Raw genomic sequence first — 23,432 nt, forward strand, 5'->3', positions numbered from 1 at the left:
TTTTCACAGACCACCTTTTCCAAAACAAGGAGTCACACTTAGGGTTTTTCTTTCTTATTTTGTTTACCCTTTAAAAATAAAATAAAAATAAGTGGCGACTCCAAGTCAATTTTTCTTAATCAATAAAGATCAATTTTTCGAAATCAAAATTGAGTTCCACCATCGAGTGGGAAACGCATTGAGCCGAAATGCGGGGTCCACACATGGGTAACGATATCTTCCTCCAAAACATATAAGACTTTGTCTCCTAACCACAAATATATATATATATTTTGAGACAAAATGAAAATATTTATTAGAGACAAATATGGTTCAGCCAATAGCCTTCAGAGTCGATTTTTTTTTGGTATGTCACACATGTTACACATGCAGTCAATATTTCCGGCTTTTAAAAATGGATTGAGCCTTTTGAAATTTCAGCATTATTAATTAAAGGTGTATTTTTTTTTTGCTAATTTTCATTTATTGTGAATAATGAATGTAATTATAATTACAGTGATGAAATTTTATGGCTGCATCGTCCTCCCTCCAAGGTGTACAAATGTTGGGGAGCGTCGGAGAAATTCTAAATGTCAGAAACACCCTCAGCGTTCCGGCGGGGGGATTCCACCCAGGGTATACGAGTAATTTGGCAGAAGAAACCACCGCTAAGCTGAAATGATAAAAGTACTTAAACACCCTCAAGAATGAAACGTGGCACCCAGTTGTACCGTCTGATTTTCCTCTTCATACCAGCAAGTACGTACAGAAAATCATTATTTATACCGATTTTCAGAAATTTGGTAAGACCCCGACCTCGAACCTCTTTAACTTCTGTCTCTCTCCTCGCAGCGGAGGGGAGGAGGAGACGCCGGTGCTCCACCGTCACCCACCTACGTCCACCGCCTGCCGCCGCTTCCGGAGAGGGAGATAAGCGTGTGTAATCGGTTTGTTTGCTTTGTTTTATTCAGTTGATTTTTGTTTTAGTGGCAGCAATGCCAGCACAGAAGCGAGCTTTCGATGCAATGGAGGGTGATCCTCTGCAGCGCCACCACGGAAACCACCATGAGCCACCAGAAGATGGGGACGGATACGGTACGTATCTTCCACCATACCCTCCAAGAACCGCAAGATTTCGACCACTCATAACAGTTTGGTTTCCAGTTGTTTGATGGAATTTGACTGTTTCAAGTCTCTTTCTGTTTCCCAGAATCTGATCGAAGCCCTTCGTGGAGTAACGGAGAGAAGGACGAGTACGTTGTATCTGCGTTTTTTTCTTTCTACTTCCCATTCCGATTCGCTTATTACTGTTTGATCTTCTGTGAATCCCATATTATTCGTCGAGAATATTTTTTTCTTGTATGTGATGGTGGGTGCGGTTTGAGATCTGCATGCTGGGTTTGGTGGTACTGTTTGTTCACGTATTTTACAGCATTTTTGAAGATATGGGTTGTGGGTTTAGTCGTATCTGAGCCTGTTGAATTGCCAATTGTTGATTTCTTTTTTGTTTGCCGGTTTTTTTTCTGTGATGGGAGTTCCTCTGTTGTAGTTGAGGATGTTCATTTATGACAGAGGTTGGCGGAGTCTTCATTTGGATTTGTGGGCTCTTGGTGATTGCTTCGTCGATTTGATCCGCATTCGAGTTTAGAAATGAAATTTTGTTTGGTGGTTTGACATTTTGATTTGCATTTGTGGCTGAAATCCGCATGTGATGCTGGTCGGAGATTGTTTGGCGAGCCCTATTTTTGCATTTCCTAACTTGCATATTCCTTAGAATATAAAATACGAAGTTTGGATCCTGAATTTTCCAAGTTTATAAGTTGCTTAGTAATTACAAGCTATTTGGTTGGGGAAGCTACTGAAGGTTGCATAGCTTACAATTAGCCAACTCGGGCATAATTCCATGTGGCCGCATGCAGGGGAGTATTTCAGCTGAGAGATTTGCTATTATGGTATCCTTTTGGTCTACTCGAGCAACAGTGTTGCATTTTAGTTTTTGGAGCAGATCCATTTCATGGTGTTCTGTTCTCCTTTGTGAAATCAGTTTGGAGTGTTGTTGAGATGGTTTTACCTATCTTCCTAAAGCCACGGGTACCTTTTGTGAATTTTTGGGCCACAATTATACAGTTCAATTTTTTATGCATCTCATAAGTGATTTAACCATGAGGAATAATAGGAGATTTCCCTGGATATGCATTGTCTTCTGGATTCTCTAGATATATCTTGAAGCATAATCCTGAAAAGTTAGACAAACATTGGTGGTTGGGAACTGAATGTGCAAACTTTCCTGTAATGATTGTGGTTGAGGGGAATGACAGTCTTTTCAAGTTAATCTCTTTGGTAGATGTTGATGCAGATCTTCTACTACATGCATCTTGCCCAGGTGCATGAAATAGAACTACATGTTAGGTCAATTTGTTTCTAGTGAATAACCTCAAACATGTACTGGTTCCTGGTTCTGTTTGGTGCACACTCTTTATGTATCATATGGGCTTTAGGCCCCAAATGTCCTTTTCTTTGGCAAAGCCCCAGTTTTGGTAACATGTGTCGATTTGGCTTTGGAGGAAGCCCTTTGTTCTCCCTGAATTTTGTTTGCTGGAAGCTCCAAAATTTGGCATGTGCTTCATTATTTTTCTCAATGTATACAAATGAATGCCACAATCCTACAGTAATTGACAAGGTAACACAATCGCCCATAAGAATTTCACTTATGTGCAAAGCTACTAGCCTGCCTCTCACTCATGAAAAGGACTTACCAAGCTATAATTTCAATGCTAAATGTTTCCATGCAGGCTCTATTTGGGTCCCTGAAAAAAAGTCAAAAGAAAGAAAAGAAACCTTTCTTTAGCATATTAAGCATTTTTCATGTTTTCCAAGAACCAAAGGGAGGAAAAAAGTTTCGTGAAAATGCTTCAATCTGCAACATTTTTGGCTTTACCATTCTCTTTTGTAACCTTATGTTAGATTTACCAGAAGAAGAAAGTCTACGTATTTTACTACATTTTTACATGGTTTAAGATAAACCAGATGGAACTATATGGTTTAAGAGAAACTGGGTGGCTCAATGAATTGCAATGCTTTTCCTAGTTTTTTCCTTTGCCGTGAGTGCTGTAAGTTTTTGTTATTCATGATCAGTGATTCTATTCATGAATATGTTGTATCTCAAGAAAAAAGAGGATGCACATGAAAGGCATACAATGGAAAACCTTTCAGCAGATAATTGATAATATAATATGCTAATGTTTTTTGTTTTGGTGTTTTCTTGTAGATTTGTCATAGTAAAATTGGCAGAAATACGCAAGGAAGTGCAGTGTCCAATTTGCCTTGGTATGGTTTCCAGCAAGTACTTGATTGTAACTAATGAGTTCTGAAAGAAAGTTTTGAACATCAGACTCTCAATTGTGTGGTTCTGTTGCAGTAATGAAGCATACAGAAGATTAGTATTTTTATCTTTAAGCATTTTATATTTAAACAAGAGGAATGTCTCTAAGCATCTCATCACATATGATTTTAGCATGCATGTATTGCAAGTGTGCTGCATCCCTTTAAGCTGAGATATGAATTTGTTACATTAGGTCATCTGCAAGAAACTGCAAGATGTATGATTGCTCATCATTTGAAAGAATTTGTTGTGGCCTATGATATCGCCTGCATGGTATTTGATGGAGATCTCCAGAGGCATTATTTTAGTTTGATACTTCCTTCTGATAATTAGAGTCTTCAATTTTGTTCTCCCTAAAACCTGCTATGCTGGGTGAAAAAATGTTGAGATTGCTGTAGCTGTGATTTAGTTTCCATGATGGAGTTCTTGACGAGATTGTATCCTTGTCATGCTTCAAGAAAGCCAAGATATTTGCTACCCTTTGTTGTCAATGCATTTCATCTTCAGACGGTTTTCTCTTTCTCTTCATGAGATTATTGTAGAGCATGCAAGATAGGAAGGTTTTCAGTGGGATCTTATTTTTCATTTTGCATCTCCATGGATGGTCCATGGAATAAAATGTTGGAAAATTTTCAAATCAGTGATATTGGTATGGCATGATGAATTGAATTCTTAAATCTGCATTTTGTACAAGACAACTAAACAAAACTTAGATCCTTGTTTTATTTATAGATGTACTTCTACCTATATCGATATGGAGGGATGAACTGAGTTCTTTTGTTCACTGTTTTTGAATTAGCCCTAGTTATAAGCTTATAGCTGGTTAAAATGTCAGGTCAATCTATATATTTGACTCTTGGAATTCATAAAATGCTGAGCCAATTTGTCCAATGTTGTATTCTGTTATGTAGTGTATCGTAAAATAAAAGGAACCAAACTTCAGCTCATTTAGGTGTGGCCTTATGAAGGCTAAGGACTTATAGCCCTGAGCTAATTTTCTTTGAATAACATGCCTCTGTTTGACCTTCTGTGTAGTATCACATTCTATGGCACAAACACTGATTACCACTTCTATGGCTAGGGATCATCCGGAAGACTCGAACAGTAATGGAATGCTTGCATCGCTTCTGCAGGGAATGCATTGACAAATCCATGCGACTGGGGTATGTCATCTAACTCTGTTGATACAGTGGAACATTAAAATGAAATGTTAATATCAGGCTTTGATTTTTGGATAGTCTTGTATTAGTAAATTTTTTTTACTTGTTATAATCACTCTTATTTAACTTATTGCGGATCTTGACTGCAGTAACAATGAGTGTCCTGCATGCCGCACACATTGTGCTAGTCGTCGTTCTTTGAGAGATGATCCAAACTATGATGCTCTGATAGCAGCCCTATATCCAGATATTGATAAGTATGAGCAGGAGGTATATTTGACCAATTCAATGCCATCTCAGATTGGAAAGGTATATAGTGTATATTTTTTCATGTTGAGTACTAGCTGCTGAATATCAGGTTGGTTGCAGGAACTGGCTTTTCATGAAGAGGAGAAGACTCGTAATAAGCAGGTGGGTGTTTTCATGTTTAGATGCCGATCAGAAAAAAAAACTGTTGTCATATTTAGATATCTGTTTGCTGTTTTTTTTAGATTCATGTTATTATGGTTCCCATATGCTGTCCTCATTAAAGGTGGTGGAGGTAGTGCCAGATTGCCAGTCATTGTTGGTGAAATGAATTGCTTGCTCCTCTAGGGATTTGTCAACCTGAAGGAATGGGATGCTTATGCTGTGGGGGATACATCTGTTTGTTATTGTAGGGATGCTTTTGGCTTAGTTTCCTATATGCCATGATAATTGCTTTCATAGGATAATCTATAATGGTAACAGAGTCATTGGTCCAGACTCTTTGAATGTGAGGCTTCCCTGTAAATCTTTAGTCAGAATATGTACACACCATCTCTTTTTTTATTCCTACACTTTTGCTTTTAGGCCTTAATTTTAAGATTTATATGGACAGATCCAAGCTTCTATTGCCCAAACTTTGCGAAGACAATCAGAAGCGCTTGGCAGGAAAAGGACAACAGCAAAAGCCACTGCGGCTGCATTTGCAAGGAGATCCCAGGGTAATTATCGACGGGGGAGGAGGAACTATCGAGCTACTGATCTTCTAGGATCTGAGGATGATGAGGATGCAAATGGTAATGATGGAGGCAAAGATTCATCTTCTGCTGAAGATCATTCTGCAGAAGTCAAACCAAAAAGAAGCAGGAGGTGGGGAGGAGTTCGGTTTTCTCAGCCTTCCTCGGGAGCCGCCAATGCAGATGGAGGGGGTGATGAAAATGATTTGGAACCAAACAGAGAAGCCATGGGTGCATCTGCAGGGCTTGTTGGCAACTCAGAAATACTTGCATGGGGCAAAGGTGGCATGCGGAGTCACACTCGATATGGCAGTGTGAGTGGTGGTAATGGTAAGAATGCACGGAGCAGCCGCCTCTCTAAGTTGGTAGATTATCTCCGTAACTTGGACCAAAATGATGATGAGGTAATAACATAATACATCTTTTGGGTTGTGATCTCATGGGCTCCACTGTCATAAGGAGTCATGAATCCCATATAAGGCTGCAAATCATCATAGATCGATGTGGGGTCAAATAACTTCAACCAATGAATGGAGCCAAATATTTGATTCACAGCCCTCTTATGACAGCTCGGTTTATGAGATTATCATATATATATATATATTTTAAAATTTATTATCATTATTTGCTGCTGCTGCTTTCTAAGATCTCATCTGCACCATCCTAACATGATTGGGACAATGTCGTCCGTACTGTTTTCTCAGTTGGATATCCATCTCATGCTTGTTTCACTAGATGAACAAAGAATACCGAGTCTGCAGACGCCATACCTTTGCTGCAGGCCCACTTTGTCTGTTAGACACCTCTGCCAGGTGAAACAATCCCCCACCTCAATCTGCAGTTTTTTCATTATGTTCCTCGAGGTTTTTACCCCTTATTACCACTGACATTGGTGCTTTGATGCAGTATGTTGCTCTTCAAACCCCATTGCTAGCCGATGAAGTTGAGATATTGGTGATAAAAGAGCAACTTTCCAAGCTAAACCCTTCAAACTCCAGCAGCCCCGACCCATGCAGTGATAGGTTGCAAGTTTTAGAAGCACAAGAAACTCTGGCAGTACTCAAGACCATGCGCAATGCCAACCAAAGCCATCTGGTAAACCCTACCCTCCAGAGTTTTTGGCATATGATATTTGAGATGCACAATTAATCTTTTCCAGTTACGTTGTTTCCAGCTTCTTGCATACCGGAGAAAGTTGTCAGCTTAGGGAGTTCATGTGGAATGCAGCGTGGGTTGGATCATTAAGGAGAGGCCATTACATCTAGTTTGTACAAGGAATGTGGATATATAAGACTATACTCACAGTGGGATCTTAGGAACGTATAGCTGTTTAGGTTCTCATGGAACTTTCTTCGTGGTTATGTAATGTTTTTCTAGGAACCTTAAAACCATAGAAAAAAATGCAGGTTATATAAACATGGCGGAAATGCTGTGGTGTTTGATTTTGTTTCACGCGGCTTTCTCAATTTCGTTTAATGACTAATGCCTACGTTTTGAAATGTTTCTCAAAGTCATTTCTTCAACAAACGGACACGTGATGATGTGATGTGATCCAAATTTCCAACAGGATCAAAGGACATCCTGGGCCACGCCCCCAATGATTTTCTGAAAATATGGCCCACTCATCCGCCATCACTGCCCCCCTCTTTAATCTTATCTTTGACCCTACGCATTAAACAGGGCCCACATGCTTACTCAAAAATCAAAATCCAACAAGATAAGCATACCGGGTTAAATTCATTAAAAAAAGGAGCATACACATACCATTTCTTTATTATTATTATTAATAACAGATGCAATAATAATACAAAAACATACTCATCACCACCGTTCACGGTAGATCTGAAGTTAAAACAACCCAAAAGGACTCGTCTCAACCGTGTCAGCGCTTCACACCTTAACAAAACCCAATTTTAAGCTTACTTGCTCAGCTCACACTCCTAGCTAGGACACGTAATCACAGAACCATTAAAATGGTGATGACACGTTGCAGATACTGGAAAGCCAAAAACAGTATGTACATGCAACCCCGGTAACCGCCGTCTCAGTGGTGGTGCTTGGTCCTTGTCTCCCCACTGTAAAGCCTGTGATCCCGCACAACGCATCAGTACATGTAGGAATATAAAGAAAACAAAATGGACGGGTCCAAGCCGTCGGATCATACTAGATCATAAAGAAATCACCTCATAAACTCAAAAAGACACCAGATCTAACGGCTCGTATTTCTTGAAGCAAGTTGTGTTAATATATCATGCGTTGCATGAGTGTTCCCCCACGCGACACCATGATCGCGTGGGAAGTTCTAGACAAACATGAAGCCAAGTGTTCGTGTCAGTCTCCGTTTGGTTGGTGAGAAAACGGAAGGAAGAAAGGAAAGAAATTTAAGCCATCTTTTGTATTATTCCCTTTTCCGAGGGTGTTTGCTAACTGCAGCTCCTTTTTCATTCTTCCGTTTTCTGGGTACCCAAAAGGAGCATCAGAGAGTTTTTGAGTTTGGAGGCTTCTTACTACGCTTTACATGCATGGAGATGAACAGGCGTAGGTACGTACCAGTCGTAAACAGTTGGGGTGTCCTTCTTAGTTGGCTTGTCGAAGTAATCAGAACCCATCCCCTTGGTGGCGAGGTTGCTACCTGGGTGGAACACGCTCCTCCAAACGTTGTCCTTACGAGCCGACGTGGGAGTGGTGGGAGTCATAGGCGTCGCCGGAGTTCCAGGGCTCGCCGGCATCGACATGGACCTCTGGTACTTGCTGCTTTCTCCTTCATCTACCAAAAGCCCATCACAAAAACAAATTAACAACCATTATCCACAAAGAAAAGTTGAATAAATGAAAGACGAAGCACCAGTTTTAACGCTCAAGGGCTTGGTGGTGAGCTTCCTGAGCTTGCCCAGACCACGATCAGGCTGAGGCCCAGCCACAACATCATCCCAAAGCTTCTCAAGCAAAACCATCTTCACTCTCTCCCTCTATCTCTTTCTCTCTCTCAATTTCAATCTTCCCTGATTACTACGGCCTGTGGTCTCTGGCTTATATGTAGAAGTTGGTGCACGAATTATATCCAACTTGCCGACTCACATGAACATCGGATATTTCCAGCCCAGTTTCATATGCTTCCAAGAATCATTTATTTTTGTCTCTATAACTAAAATTACAAACAGACAAAAAAATAAAAATTAATGAAACTGGAGATAGGGAAAATAAGAGTGGGAATAGGGAGAAAGCGAGATGAGGTGGGCAGATAAGGATGAAGACTGGGTCTCGGGGGACCCCCGAGATATTATCTCGAACACAAAAGATGAAAGAGTAGATAGAGGGTTGCTTTACAAGAGTCTCCGTCTTCTCTCTTCTCTGCACAATTGGTTGTCCTATTCCTCAGACCAACATGGGGTCCACCGCATTTGTAAGAAATGGGCTTCTGTCTACCACACATGGGTCCCATGCCTTTGATTATTGCACCATCTCTATATATTTTAGTTTAATGTCATGATCACTTGATCCACTAATGTCTTGTAATTTAATCACTATGATGTACAAATTATTATATTGTATGATCAGGAGACTGATTTCAGTTTGCCTTAGTGGAAAAAGATTCCAAGGGCAACGATGCCAGATACGATGATATTTTCATATTTTGAGTGATCCCATTCAACCGTGGCACTAATTAATTGGGTGATAAATCTAGCATTCAATTATGTATGTGACGTTTGATTTTATTTCGTTGGATGTCTTTCTTCAAGTATTCTAACCTGAAAAAGATATTACAATAATACGACCTTGACCTACTAAGAGTAACTTATAGACATTAATACTAGTGTTTAGACACTAATAAAAAACACCCAAGAAAAAAAAAAATCTTAAACATTACACTTGACCACTCAATTCGAATTTAAGGTTTGTTTGAGAAATTTAGATTTCAAACATGTCATTAGCTTTGGCCAGGGAAATGCTTAAGCATTTTTAGTTTGCAAAACTATACATGTGGTGGTCTTTGGCCACAAAAATGATTATGCATAATGATCCAACACGATTAAGGATGCTAGGTGAAAATTGCTTTAAGGAACTCAATCACACTTAATTGTTGTGGTCCAGGGTGCTTAATTGTTTTGATTGAGACTAAATACTGAAGATTGGAATGTGATAACGATTAGTCGTTATTTCTATAACAATCGAACATCTCTATTCGAGGTTATTTGTTAAGAATTGGGATTTGATGACATTTGATCATCATGAATGTAACAATTAAAGGTGTCATATTTAACTAATTTTGAATGCTTAATGTCAATCACATGTAATTATGGAGGCCACAATAATTGAGATTTCTCATTTGAAATCATTATTCTGAATAAAAATTCTATTACGTGTAGTTGTTATAGCCAAATAATTAAATGTTTTATAACTTGTTAGATGAATGTTTGGTTAATTTCATGTTTTAATGATAATAAAGTAAGATTTTGATTTAACGTTTACATTTTAATATGATAGGAAAGAAGATTTTACTTTGTAGAGCTATCAACAACAAAATACATCAAACTATAAAGGAAATCAAGAAGAAGAAAGATTCATTTCAAGATAAATCTTTAGGACCTTAATATATATAAGATTATAGGTGCATTAAGTTAGGATTATATTTCATATTTTTGTTAAAACACTTTAAATTCATCTAAGTGCCTAAATCTCTTTTATATTTTCGTAAATTGGATAAAATTTATTTTGAAGAAAAATCTAAACTTAAATTGGTTAAAACTATTTTTATAAAGGTTTTTCAAAATATTAAGGAGTTCATAGTTGGTCCATTCCCTATATTTCTACACTAAAACTTGTATATTTTTCAAGAAAAAATAAGGGGGGAATTGGTCGACCTCTACGTCAATTGATCGAGATGGTTTGCCAAAATTGATTTAATTGTTCACTCAACTAATCAAGCTGCAAGACCCAATGATCACATGTTATACTTCTTTACCACCCTAAGAAAGGTCAACTAAAAGGTTAACCGATTGAGCCTAATTGTGTTTAATGATTAATTTGGCCTTTCAATTTTTATATAAAGGCTCCCCACTTGTGCTTCCCTTGGAGGGTTCAAGCATATTGGGGCTCTAATTCTTTAAATTTCATTTCTTCTTCTTAATGTAGTTGTAAGATGAAAAACAAATATATCCCCTTAAAACTAAGAATCCAAGTGTACAAGGTTGTAAAACTTAATTTGAAATCTTAAAGATAGTGAAATCTCGAGTTTGAGACTGAAGCAAAAGGGGACCGGATGTAATTCAAATTATCTCGAACGATTATAAAAATTTTGTGTCTATATCTCTATATTCGTTCTCTTTCTATATTTTATTATACTTGATGTTTGCTCATAATTGTTTATATTTGTGATCTGCTTTTACAAAGCTCGAAATGAATTAAAATTGAGCAACCTCATCGTTGGATAACGAGTTCAACTTATTAAATCCATGTACCTTTCTCATTACAATTCCAAATCCGTACATCAATAGCATCGTTGCAAAGAAATGGGTACAAAGAGTAAAACAAAGAGACGAATTATACCCAAGGAAGCTATTGCAGTCTCTAGTTGTAATAGTTACAACCTCCTAAATAGCTCCCTCTTCCTGGCGTTTGCTCTCAAAATCAACCCAAGATTTAACTGAAAAACTAGAACCCAGACTGCAATTGAGATCAAGTTTCCTCCCAGAAAATGGCCCAAAGATCCTTCAAGTTTTCCCCTTTACAGAGAAGTGGAATTCCCCTCCGGAGGTCCCAAAGTTCACTCTCTCTTCCATTTAAAAGGTAAAAGTTCCTTCTCTGTTCATCCTTGTCTCCTTTTACAGCTAAAAGTTCCTTCAGCCATACCCATCTTCCACCACGTGTCCTTCCCTTTATTTCCACATTTCAGGCTACTTTGATCACAAGCTGCTCTGTAGGTGAGCTACTGAGATGATTCCTTCACATGGGTGCACAGGTTGAAGACGATTGAGTCTTTTCATGGACGATCTCAAAATGAGGTACTATCAATAAACTTAAAACATGGGGTCGTTTCAAGCATGATCCAACCCATTCCAAAAGACTCAAAACCTCCTCAAGAATGTTAGAGTTTGAGCTCTCATCACCACTCCTTCCCTTTTTGCTGCTAGTTCCTTGACTATAAAAAGTTAAAAACAATGGAAAGAAGTGACATAAATTAAGCCAAAGCTCCAATGATGAAAAATTTGAAGTGTAGCTATAGACATCAAGAATGATAGTGCCAATACTCCTCACAAAGTCAAATATATGAATATGCGAAGGACAAAGTTAGGGATGTACAAGGCCATAAAGCCCATGGTTGTTCAACTGATAAAAGGCTTTGAATCGGGTCCCAAATATAGCAACTCTAGTAGTAAGATTGGGGCCATCATAGTTGGTAGAACAGGAGACAGAGCCCCACGACCGTAAATATTAGGGACATAAAAACCGAATTTTGGACAAGCTTCTCGCTTAAGGCGCTTTCTGTTTTCCAACCAAACACGCACATGGAACCCCACTTGGTTTCTTTTAGCCTTCTCAATGTTTTCATATGGCCTCCTAAACAACGGTATTCAAATACCTTAAAGACTTTAGTAGTTTGTTTATTGCATATTATGTTCAGAGTACAGACAATTTCCAAAGGACTTTGTAACTGCCAAAGAATATTGACCATCTTCCCAAGCTCTTTTTCCTTAACCTGAACCCATTCTACAACATCTTGACCTTGGTTAGTGGGATGATGCTACTACAGGGATAAGCGTCTTCTACCCATGTTTAGAAATCAAGCAACCTGGAAAACAAATATGCATTATTCAGGTGCTTACATTATTCAGGTGATCATGGTGAGCTCACAAAAACACAGCCTTATTTACAATAGCTCTCTCTACCAATCAGATTTGAAGACAGAAGCAATAAAAATAACTTTGAGATAGTCCTTTCACCTTTGATATATCAAGCCAGCAAGAGATCAGCTACCAACAAACGCCCGGCCATCCCTATGAAACAGGGCACAACAGAGGTAGGAGTCCATTGAAAACGACTGAAATCAAGTTTATCACTTCTTTGGAAAATCCATCACAGTGACAACATCAATATCACCATGGCCTTTTGCATAAGGCGATGATGACACAGCACATAAGAAAAACCCACCACTGAGATCATTCAACCAAAGAAGCATTATGACAAAAGTTGCCGTACTCTCCTGGTGATGTCAGGATAATTCAACATAAAATAATATGTCTCCATACTCAATTCATATCAGCAGCTGAAGCAGTGTTTGGAATAAGAATGCATTGCGAGAATAATCCGCACAGCTTTGGGATATCCACCAGTACAAAACCAGCTGGATAAAATCTTTATCCTCGTTTACATCAGCTACTCAAGCAAAGCCAGGAAGGAGGCAACAAATGTAACCTGACATTTTCAATCCAAAGGAATATTAGTCAAAATTGCATGGCATCTTTATTGTTATATTTGGTTCTAGGAAAGTAGCAAGGAAAGGAAATAAATGTTAAGTAAAATGATTTTCTCTTATTTGGCTTCAAAAAATACAAAGGAAAATCAAATTTAAAATTTAGTTAGACCAATAGATTTTCAAATTATTTAACCTTTATATAAAAGAGCTAAAATAAGATAAGTAAGTTTAAAATAGCATATGAAATAATTTATTAACTTTAAATTTATTTTTAATTTCCCTTTATTTTCTCTTTCCAATAACTTTTTCTCTCTATTTTCTTTCTCTCCCATTTTTCCTCAAATTTTCTAGGAACCAAACATGGCCTATGATTTTCAAATAAACTGCAATACTTTCACATAGTACAGACAATGTTTTATGTTATTTATAGATTTCATTCACAATGAGATGACAAGGCATGCCTCCATGTTAGTATATGAAAGGAAGGTACTTTAAATACCTAAGATAGCTTCAAGGATTTTAAATAAATGATTAAGTTTTAGTCAAATTAATCAACCTTACAACTTAACTTCTCTGAAATTTTCTGACGATTCTCACTATTTTGTATTACAACTTTTTCAGTTAATCTGTTATAAATGCACAAACACAATGCATGTTTCTACCTCTAGCATTTTAAAGACTTGTATCACTCTTTTACTCTCAATTTCATTCTTTAACTTATTTTCTTCCTATTTTCTTTAGTCAACTCTGATATTAAAGATTATTTTAATGACAAATCACTTTTCAAATCTAAATCTATCAATGCCCTCCCTTAAATAAACAGAGCATAATTACATCAAAGAAAAACAATGAAATAACAAATACATTATTGAACAGTGAGATATGTTCTTTCTGAGACAAGCAACTTGATTCAGTGATTATTTATAAATTCCATTTGAGATGTGTTCTCTCTCTCATCTTCCATGTATTCCATTTCAAATTGACAAAATATCAATCTTCAAGCAAATGAAAATTAATAAATCACTGAATATGATTCTCACTTGAAGGACAAAGAGACAGTTATCACGGCAAAGGAGTAAAACAAACAGAATTTAACAAATAGAAGACAGATGGTTCATCATGATGGCATGACAAATCATTATCAAAGTTTCCAAGGTTTGTATGTACTTGCTAAGGAATGCTGGCAACCAATTTTTTCCAAAAGCTTGATGATGTTTACAAGGTTTGGATGTGTATATATACTGTGAAATCCAAAAACAAAGCTTATCAAAATTCCCATGGGAACCAACCTGCAAAAGAGGACTTCTTTTGATGTTCCCACAGAAAACAGTTTAAGCCAATCTCTCTCCTTTACTGCTCTTGTTTCTGTTCAAGAACAGCATCTAAAGTCCCCATCTAACAATGCAATCCAATTCCAAACTAGGAAACAAGACCCAGAATTTGAATTTGTTTCTGATAAACCAGGCTCTGGTGCCACTAATCCAATCAAGAATTCCCCAGCTGATACATCGATCTCCAATGGCCCACTCCTACTACAAGCATTTCTGTCTCAATCAAAACATTCTCAGATGATCAAACACACCAGCTCCAAAGACAGGTCAACGGGGAGACGAAGCAGTAGCAACAGATCAAGTGCAATAAAAGCTTCCCCTGGCAATCCAAATCTTGAAGTGAGAAACCAAGCAAATAAAGAGCAGACCACTGCAAGCTCCTGGTTTGGCAGCAGAATTCTCCAGTTATTTGTCTCTCCTTGCAGAGAAAGCCATGCCCTTGAGCCATCAGTGAAAGGACACACCATACCAAGAAATTGAATTAATTCTACTCCTAGCTATATTTCTTTTTATTTTTTATTTTTAAATTATTTTAGGTGGCCTATAAGTATTTAATCTAGCTGAAATTAAGTGCTTAAGATCGTGTCTTTGCTTTTCACAATTTCAATGACTTAAATACTGACCATCATTGAACTATATCGTCAGCCTCTCTTGGCTACACACTATTGCATCTCAATTTCCTTTCTCAAGCCAGTCTACTTGCTACCATCATATAGCCCAGCTTCCAACATTCTGCATATTGAAACATATCCCCAAAATTCATAAATTTTAAACTTATCCTTCGAGGCTATGGCATCTCGGGAATCTATTGGTTCCCAAGGTACTTTGTCGGTAATGATTTTCTTGTTTCAAGTTTCAGTAGTCATAAGAGCTTGTATTTCTGGCAGAAGCTATTACTTTGTGTTATATAATTAGGCCAAGGAATATAAAATAGGAGAGACCCGAACTAAAACCTCTAGTTAACATAGATTTGATGCTTTATAAAGCTACCAACTTTCCTAAAAGCCTAAGCTATTAGAATATGAGCCTACAATCTGTACTGGGCTAGCAATTTTAATTACTATGGAAGTTTTGACTTGTATAAAAATGCCAGCACTCAGCAAATCAAAATAAACAGAATGTTTACAAGTGCAAACTATTCTGTGTTTTCAATAGCATCTGCAGTTGAAATTTGACTCATTTATCAAATGACCATCAGTTCAAGAACTATAAAGCATGGATGTTGATGTGTATGTTATTTTGTAAACCCAAAATAATATCATACTGTTAGATGATATAAGGATTACGTCAAAAACTCTTATTGAGGTGGCATGTGAAAATTGCAACCAAATAAATACATCAATTATAAACTCAAACTGTTATGAGCAAAAAAGAGATGAGTAACGCACCCCCAAATGTCTCCATTTGTGCTAGGATGTGAGCATGATGAAGAAAATAACATGCATATATCATCCATAAGCACAGGTATCTGAAAAAACAATAAACAATGGAACAAAAGTAAACTTCAAGATATACTGCTGGGAATATTGGAACTCAGCTAATTCTGGAAAGTCGAAAATGATCATGAATTTCAGATATCTACACTCACACAACCACAAATCTGAATTTTTTTATCTCCATAAAATCTACCCAAAAAGAGTTTTAATATGACGTCATATTCTGCTGACTTCTAAGAAGACAGTCCAGAGGAATTTGTTACTCCATTCTATTTATGAAATAACAAAAGGCCGGTCATCTGTTCATACTCGTTATAATACCTGGTGCTTATAGCAGATGTATAAGGATTAGTTTTGCAAATAAAAGTTCCTTTGCCTATCATTCCAAGGCACCAAGGACTTGATAGTGTACTGAAGTTAATGTGACTTGAGAAGGGCTTTCAAGAGAAGTTGCACATACTGATAATCAAGGTCCTTGCAACTGAATTTAAATCAAATCATTTGAACAATTTTCCATCTATCCTGAGGTGGCATCCACTTGATTCTTTGTCACACAACTCAATGCTAAATTAAAAAACTGACATGATTCCTATAGTTTAATGCAATGTATAAGAAGAACACAAATTATAAAGCTGAGCAACAAATTATGAAACAACATGATTCCTATAGTTTACTCAATTTTAAGATGAGGCATAAAAAATGCACAAAGCAAGATATATCATAAGAAAATTCACAAAAGTCCACAAGAATCTCAGTTTTACATATGCTGAACATAGCCACGAACAAAATGATCATGCCCTCAAGTTTGTAGGATGTCTAGGAAACTATAGAACAGAAATGCCCGAATTCATCCTGCGATGTTTCTCAACATACCCCTGCATGTAAAAGAAGTACAAGAAGTAAAAGTCAAATTCTCAAAACTAGTTATATTCAAAATCCAATATATAGGAAGTTTCTGGTATTTATCATCTTTAGAGCAAGATACCCACCTGGACAAGTTTGGCAATCTTTGGTTGGGACACAGAAAGATAGTGATGAATGGCTTCTTCGGTAGAGGGAATTTGGTGGGGTTCTAATGTGCTAAGTACTTTATCTACTGATCTTTTTACTATTGAGTTGTGTGCATCCTTGCTCAACTGTCCCCTGTGCCAAGTAGGTCTCACCAAATCTTTTATAAAATCTATGAGTACAAAACGAAAATGTCTTAGGGCTTTTGATTCTTTTTGCACATCCTCATCTATTTTATGATCATCACATTTTGCATTACTTTGCTTGCCCCATTCCATTTTTAATTCCTCCTCGTGGCTTGCTCCATCACTATAATTTCTAGGATTTTGATCTGAAACATCTTCAACCCGTGTATGGCCATCAGGCTTCCCTTCTTTAAGCTGAGAATCTTGAAGTTCAGCAACAGAACTTCCTGCAGGCTCTGTTTCATTCGTAAAGAAGTCTCTCTGATGTCCATAGACACCCTTGTCCAAGGTACTCTGATCGAATTTATCATGAATATGAATAGATTCTATATCAGCATTATACTCTGGGCCAAGAGTCCCAGGTAAAACAGGATCATGATATACCCGCTGATGCGATGAACCAAGGATGGATGCCCCTTGTGTAGGGCAAGACACTTTATATGGTCTATCTCCTAAGGGGTGTTCCTCACAGGTATCCCCAACAGTGTCATGCACGCTTCTTGCAGATGACATATCTGTAAAAGCAGAAAAATATGATGGACGAAAAGGTATAGATGGCTCCCAATCATCTGAAGAAAACTTTGTTTTAGTATCACTGTCAACACACTTCTGGACACAAGGACCAGCATTCTGGGAGAAGGAATATCCTCCCCAGGCTGAGCTCTGATGAGAAGGTAACAAGTTTGTTGTTTGAAGAGTGGTGTCCACCCTTGGATTTGGCTGATGGCTTAGAACTGGTGAAGCATAATCATTGAGTGTGAACTCATTTTGCTTTCCAGCCAATCCTTCTAGACTTGTTGCTTTGGAAGATAAAGTCCTGCTGGTTTGATAAGTTTTTGATGATATAGCCAAGGTGCTTGAGCCAACTGAGAAAGATCCATACTCAGGAAACAAGCGATTCCCAAGTATAGGATAACTGCCTTCAGTGTTTGGTGAAACGTAATTTCTAGGACCATCTTTGTACATGGGGAATCTTTGGGAGTCAGCAGGAAAACCATAAGATAGGTCATCTCTTTGAAGAGATGAGAATCTGTGCTTTCCATTGTACTGATGCCACGTTAGGCTTTCTTCATTTTCCCATTGGCGGACCCTCCCAGGAAAACAAAACAATGTAGTTCTTTCAGGAATTTCACTCAAACCTGACAAAGGAGGAGAAGATGCATATTAGGAAAATCATAGTATGGGTTTTGAAAATCCATACTCCATCAGAGATATGAAATACCTTTATCTGCTTGGGATTCATATCTCCTAGTAGCAATGGCTACATCTCCCCCAATCTGTTGGTTAGTATTGTCCATGCTATCTATGTTGTGCATAAACTTGCAATTTGGCCCATTGACACACCAACCTTGAGAAAAATATTGACAAATAATTGCTGGCCTTTTGTTTTCATCCTTTGAATCAGTAGGGGACAGACTTCTACGCCTTAACAGACTAGCAGCCAGCCTGGAAAATCTAACGGTCATTATCAGCTGGTTCAAATATTATCATAGAAAAGGAGGTATATTTTACCAGCACAAGAAAAAGATTAAATAAGCTTAATCCAACACTTTTAGTTGCATGGAAAGTAAAATTCCAGAAGATTCAGAACCAGTAACACCCCACCTTGATGCTCTTTGGTTCATTTCCTCCGGTGACTGGAAGTCTATTTGCTTGATTTCTTTATTAGAACATTGAACAATATTAGCCTCCTCACCAAAGACATCTCTCATCGGGATCACAACAGCAGCCCCTTTCCCAGGGACACTAAATGGTTTGGTGTTCCTAGCATCCATAATTTCACTTTTCTTTTCTGGCATAGCCTCTGTATATTTCCCATCAACAGCTGATTTTGTATTTCTGTTCTCCTCATAGGGAAAGAAATGGTAGCCTAATTTTGGATACTTAGAATGATCATCATTGACACATGATTTTGTCTGCTCCTTTGAAAGGCCAGAAATTTTGAAACTGCTACTACCATCTTCCACAGCAAGGGTATCTGATTGTAGACCTGCTTCGAATTTTCCTAGAGTAGAAGAACCTGATAGTAAGTGCTTGACATGGCCCTTGGACTCCTTATCTCTGCTAACATCTACACGAAAGATAAAAAAAAAAAAAAAAAAAATCAAGAAATGGAACAAAGCAATCATATTCCCTAAAGCAAATGCTTGGAGCCAAAATATAACATTGATCAACTGCTAAAACACAATACTAAGGAGTCCATCCAAAGCACTGGTTCACCCAGCAAAGTAACTTTTGAATAAGAGCAAGCTGATCTCATCCTTAATGATATGAAATAACTGCCTAGAAACACCAACCCTAAGAAAAGAACAGAAAATCCAACCATACAGCAAAGGTTGAAATTCCATGACTAACTCAACCTTATTTCACTATTGGAACAGAGAAGATCACAATGCAAAACAAGAGTAATGACCAATTTCCCCCTAAATGACCACTTTAAAGACTCCAACCTGCTCCTTTGGGTTTTGCAGGCCAATATGCTTACCCTCTCACCGAATAATGGATGGGCCTTAAACTGGGGCAAGAGTAACAAATTATATTAAAAGATGTCTGACAGGAAACTGCAGTATTTCAAGAAGGAAAACCATTTGCATGTTTGGCACCATTTCTGAAGAAGGTCAACATTCTGAAAAGGTTTAATTTTGTGAGAAAATTTGTCAGGGGTGTTCAAATGTGAAAGATCCAAAGGCTATTTAGCCAAATGGATGATAATACTTTCATCAAGGGTAGAAGAACTTTTACTAATCCAAAGCATTTCGACTAGCTCACATAAATACCTTCTTTCGCTGATCTATAAACCTAGAGAGTTTTCTAAAAGAATGGGTTCCATGCCCAGTTCAACTATAATTTTGTGAAGTATGATTTGGCATAGAATTTACAATAAACACCACAACTTTGGCTTTTCTTCTACCACCACCAGCCTGATAATCATCTATGAAATACAAACTAATCAGTGAGATCATGTGGGACATTGTTGGCCTTGAAATTCACTGAGAAATCACTGGAATCTAAACTATATGGTTTGCTAAATTAGCAGCAATGTAGTCAGATTAGCAATTGCAAGAAAAAAAATATATAATAGGCAATCTTGAAAGTGATGATCAATAAATAACAAAACAAGACAATCCATGAAAACCAACTCCAAAATCGAGCAGGTCAAAAATCAAATGCCTTTGAAAATGTCATTTTTAACAATAAAAGAAATAGGATAAGCAAGATTGCCCAAGACGTGACATAATCCTTCAAATTTTTCTAGCACCAATGCTCACAAAGTCAAAGAAAAACACTCCCAAAATCTGCACCAACCCAATCTCGCCCAAAAACAAACAATCACAAAGCCCTCAACTTGAACAAAAAAGCATCAAAGCCACCAATCACACATGCATGATCGACGCACACACCCCCAACTGCAACCAAAAACCAAAAATTGACTTCACCTCGACGATCCCCAGCAGCTCCGATTGCAGAATCGGGCAAACCACGACCATCTCCTCCACCTCGGCCGCCGCCGCCACGGAGAACGGCGTCGTTGGAGTGATCGGTCCACGGAGGAGGAGGGTGGGTTCCACCGTCACTGGGGGGCGAAGGCATTGAGACCTAAGTGGATCAATGAGGTTGAAAATTAAAACACCCTGAAGGGGCGGGGGGAAGCTTCAGAGGAAGAGAGCAGGGAGTAACCGATATCAGGTGAGACCTGCTATGGCTGCTACACGAGTAGAGCACCACCCCTGATTGGCGTTTTATATCGAGTGACAGCATTTAAAGCGCAGATGTGGAGTCCCCTGTGTGTGACACCCAGGTCGCTCTCATTCTAAATCTGGACTCCTTTTATACTATGTGGATTTATTACACCACCTCCTTCTCTCATAATCCCTGCTGTCTCGTGCCTATCGCTTTGAGATTTGGTGCAATGGTTGAAGTGGATTCGGCTCTGGATTCTAACATTTTCACCAAGCTTTTCTATTTTTGTTTTATCTCTAGAATCGTAAATGTGTAATGTAATGGTATTAGGGTTAGACTTAAGCCATGACCCTTCTTTTTCTCCTCAATGAATTTGATCATTTTAATTTTCTTTTCTTTTTTCCTTTTTTTGTATTTTAGGGCGGGTCACCGTTGTTTTCCAATTGCTCTGATAGAAGGGATGTTTTTCTTTTTTTTCTTTTTTCTTTTTTCTTTTTAATTTCTCTAATGCAAAATAAAGTCTTATATAACTGATACTGTATTATAACGAATTGACCGTTGAATGTAGTTAACGGTTAAATTATCTATAACTAGTAATGAGTGTTAATAATTGTGATGCTAAATCAAATTGAGGGTTAAATTATGTATTTTTATAACTATTAAAGAACTATCAACGAGTATAACGGTTAAAACGTTAAATTAGTTTTGTCGTAGTCGTCATTGTTTCCACTATTGTCATATTAAAAATATTACAAAAATAGTTGTCTATTACAGAACTTTTTGTTTGCATCTCGTTAAGTAGTTTGAACGATCAACCAATTATTTGGAATCATGAGTGATTGTCTCAGTCAAAATTTACTTTTTCCTCTTACAATGTTGTCGTTTCATTGTTGGACATTTATTTAGTGAAAATGTATGTTTGCGAAGTGTGTAAAGTTTTCAAGCATTAACAATTTGAATGTTAAATTAGGTTTTCAACAACAGTGAATCTTTCTCATACGATTATTCCATAAAACATAACAAGATGACTTCAGTTATAAAATTTTATATATTCATTTGAATGGTAGTTTCCTTTCTCTAATAGGTCTCTCATTTCTTTTATTAATGTTACATTTGCAAACAAAGTGTTGAATGTTTATAAAAAATAATTATGTAATTGATAAATCTTATTTTTCATGATAACTAATGTTTTGTGGAACTGGTTTCACGTTATTTATATTCTTATTATCAAAGTTTTATATCTAACAAAAGTATGTTTATGAAAGGTTTAAGATTTCAAGCATTAATTATTTAGACATTAGATTAGGTTTTACTTATTGTTAGCCCTCTTTAACACCATTATTATTTAAATATCATAAAAAAAATACATTTATTATAAAAAAAAATTATTTTACTTTATCATTGGCAATCATTTTAGGTGATTATGAGACCAAACCTACTAACATCTCAAAAACATTTAGAGTTAACTCTTAAACCTAGAGTTCTACCCTAGGAAGCAAGGTTGCAACTTGCAAGTTAGCGTTCCATCCCAAGAAGCAGTAGCCTTTTAATCTTTTACTGGTACATGGACAATCATGTGGATTGATGGACTTACTAGCCTTCATCGTTACAAAGGACAATGCTACCACATCAAGCCCATTGTTGGAGAGAAATTCTAAAGAATGTCTTCTATCATAAGGTTTTCTTGTCTTTTGTGAATGATGAAAATGGGTGAAAAACTAGGTCAAAAGAGATTACCATTTTGGAGTTTTATAAAAATTTGTTTTGTGTAGGTGGGGATTCGATATTTCTTGAATTATTTTGTACGAAAATATAAAAGGAATTATTTCAACAAAGACGTGAATCAAGAAGGATTGATTGACAAAACATAAACTAAATATTGAATCTTGAAATACTTCAAAACAATTTACCATAAGTTGTATTGGTAGTTATGAATCATTTGATTGAAATGGGTATACTTGACAATAAGAGTCATTTAAGAAATAGATGCATTCATTCTATAGTGGATCTCTTACAAGACCAAATTGGATTAGCTTTAAGTTGCTTAGAAAATAGGTTTCAAGGAACAAAATACAAAGGAATTGGGCATTAATTGATATCTACACCTCAAAATTGGTAGCTTCAACTCTAGCAACAACCACTTACGATTTTTTTTTTAAATTTGCACCCATTATCTCAAGTTTTGGATCAAACTAATCCATTAACATGAATAAGTCATGAGAGAAAATCGATTAATGTAGGCCTTAAGGATTGATAGAGTGAATTGCTAGTTTTTGGATACAAGATATCCATCTTAGTCACTATGGATGCATTTGGCCATTTGACATGTTGGACTTATTGAATCCTTAGCAATTCAAGCGAGAATTGATCATTTAAGAACTCTAGAAAGCTCATTTTATAAAATTTTCAAGAGAACAAAAAAGGTATGCATGCTTTATTTATTACCTGGTAGAGATGAATTATTATATGGTACCGAAAAAAAATTATTCATTCCTAACTCAAAGTATTTAGGAAGAACAAGTTGTTCCAAATCAATACCGTTAAGAATTCCTATTATTACATGAGAATAAGTTCATCTGCAAAGTAATTTCCATTTCCAACATTTTTCTATTGGAGCTTCCTTTGTTCTTTTTACCTAACATATTGATATGAATCACAATTTAATGAGTTTAAATATTTGCACTCTCTCAACTTGAGAAGTGCATTTTTGGAACTGGGTTAGAATGTCAAGAAGATCTACATTTAGGGGCTTTCCCATTATAGGCAAACATGAGGGAAATATTGTATATATTGATATTGATAAAATCATTTCATTATGTCATGGAGATACTTTAAGTATTCCATTAATTATGCATTGATGTTCCGATAAGAATGCT

The 23,432-nt window shown here is 37.0% G+C and overlaps 3 protein-coding genes across 18 annotated transcripts; 1 reads left to right on the plus strand and 2 right to left on the minus strand.

Annotated features, from left to right (window-relative positions):
• Positions 1 to 766: 766 nt before the first annotated feature.
• Positions 767 to 6,953, plus strand: LOC100267448 (putative E3 ubiquitin-protein ligase RING1a). Of its 4 annotated transcripts, none has more exons than XM_010657143.3 (10): positions 767 to 1,074; positions 1,190 to 1,232; positions 3,248 to 3,306; positions 4,443 to 4,524; positions 4,671 to 4,830; positions 4,891 to 4,932; positions 5,381 to 5,905; positions 6,206 to 6,313; positions 6,408 to 6,596; positions 6,676 to 6,953. In XM_010657143.3, exons 1-10 carry the CDS (start codon positions 975 to 977, stop codon positions 6,706 to 6,708), a joined length of 1,341 nt encoding a protein of 446 aa, XP_010655445.1. In that variant the 5' UTR covers positions 767 to 974; the 3' UTR covers positions 6,709 to 6,953. The 4 variants fall into 4 exon arrangements, with proteins under 4 accessions (XP_010655445.1, XP_010655447.1, XP_010655444.1 ...); XM_010657145.3 differs by having other exon boundaries at positions 4,671 to 4,791; XM_010657142.3 differs by having other exon boundaries at positions 6,408 to 6,953.
• A 288-nt stretch (positions 6,954 to 7,241) lies between these two features.
• On the minus strand, positions 7,242 to 8,833 carry LOC100260521 (auxin-repressed 12.5 kDa protein). Of its 2 annotated transcripts, XM_002279800.5 has the most exons (3): positions 8,347 to 8,833; positions 8,052 to 8,268; positions 7,242 to 7,585 (listed from the first exon to the last, which is right to left on the minus strand). In XM_002279800.5, the coding sequence occupies exons 1-3, from the start codon at positions 8,453 to 8,455 to the stop codon at positions 7,546 to 7,548; spliced, it is 366 nt and encodes a 121-aa protein (XP_002279836.1). In that variant the 5' UTR covers positions 8,456 to 8,833; the 3' UTR covers positions 7,242 to 7,545. The 2 variants fall into 2 exon arrangements, with proteins under 2 accessions (XP_002279836.1, XP_059595986.1); XM_059740003.1 differs by having other exon boundaries at positions 7,242 to 8,268; positions 8,347 to 8,789.
• A 2,110-nt stretch (positions 8,834 to 10,943) lies between these two features.
• On the minus strand, positions 10,944 to 20,854 carry LOC100852793 (protein FRIGIDA-ESSENTIAL 1). 12 transcript variants are annotated; one of them, XM_019222715.2, is made up of 9 exons: positions 20,313 to 20,854; positions 18,481 to 18,946; positions 18,098 to 18,321; positions 16,672 to 18,014; positions 16,444 to 16,557; positions 15,635 to 15,714; positions 14,205 to 14,565; positions 12,443 to 12,914; positions 10,944 to 12,291 (listed from the first exon to the last, which is right to left on the minus strand). In XM_019222715.2, exons 1-5 carry the CDS (start codon positions 20,464 to 20,466, stop codon positions 16,507 to 16,509), a joined length of 2,238 nt encoding a protein of 745 aa, XP_019078260.1. In that variant the 5' UTR covers positions 20,467 to 20,854; the 3' UTR covers positions 10,944 to 12,291; positions 12,443 to 12,914; positions 14,205 to 14,565; positions 15,635 to 15,714; positions 16,444 to 16,506. The 12 variants fall into 12 exon arrangements, with proteins under 12 accessions (XP_019078260.1, XP_059595987.1, XP_019078253.1 ...); XM_059740004.1 differs by having other exon boundaries at positions 14,205 to 14,664; XM_019222708.2 differs by having other exon boundaries at positions 14,205 to 14,978.
• Between the last annotated feature and the right edge of the window lie 2,578 nt (positions 20,855 to 23,432).

This window comes from Vitis vinifera, chromosome 10 (genome assembly GCF_030704535.1).
Source record: "Vitis vinifera cultivar Pinot Noir 40024 chromosome 10, ASM3070453v1".
NCBI lineage: Eukaryota > Viridiplantae > Streptophyta > Magnoliopsida > Vitales > Vitaceae > Vitis > Vitis vinifera.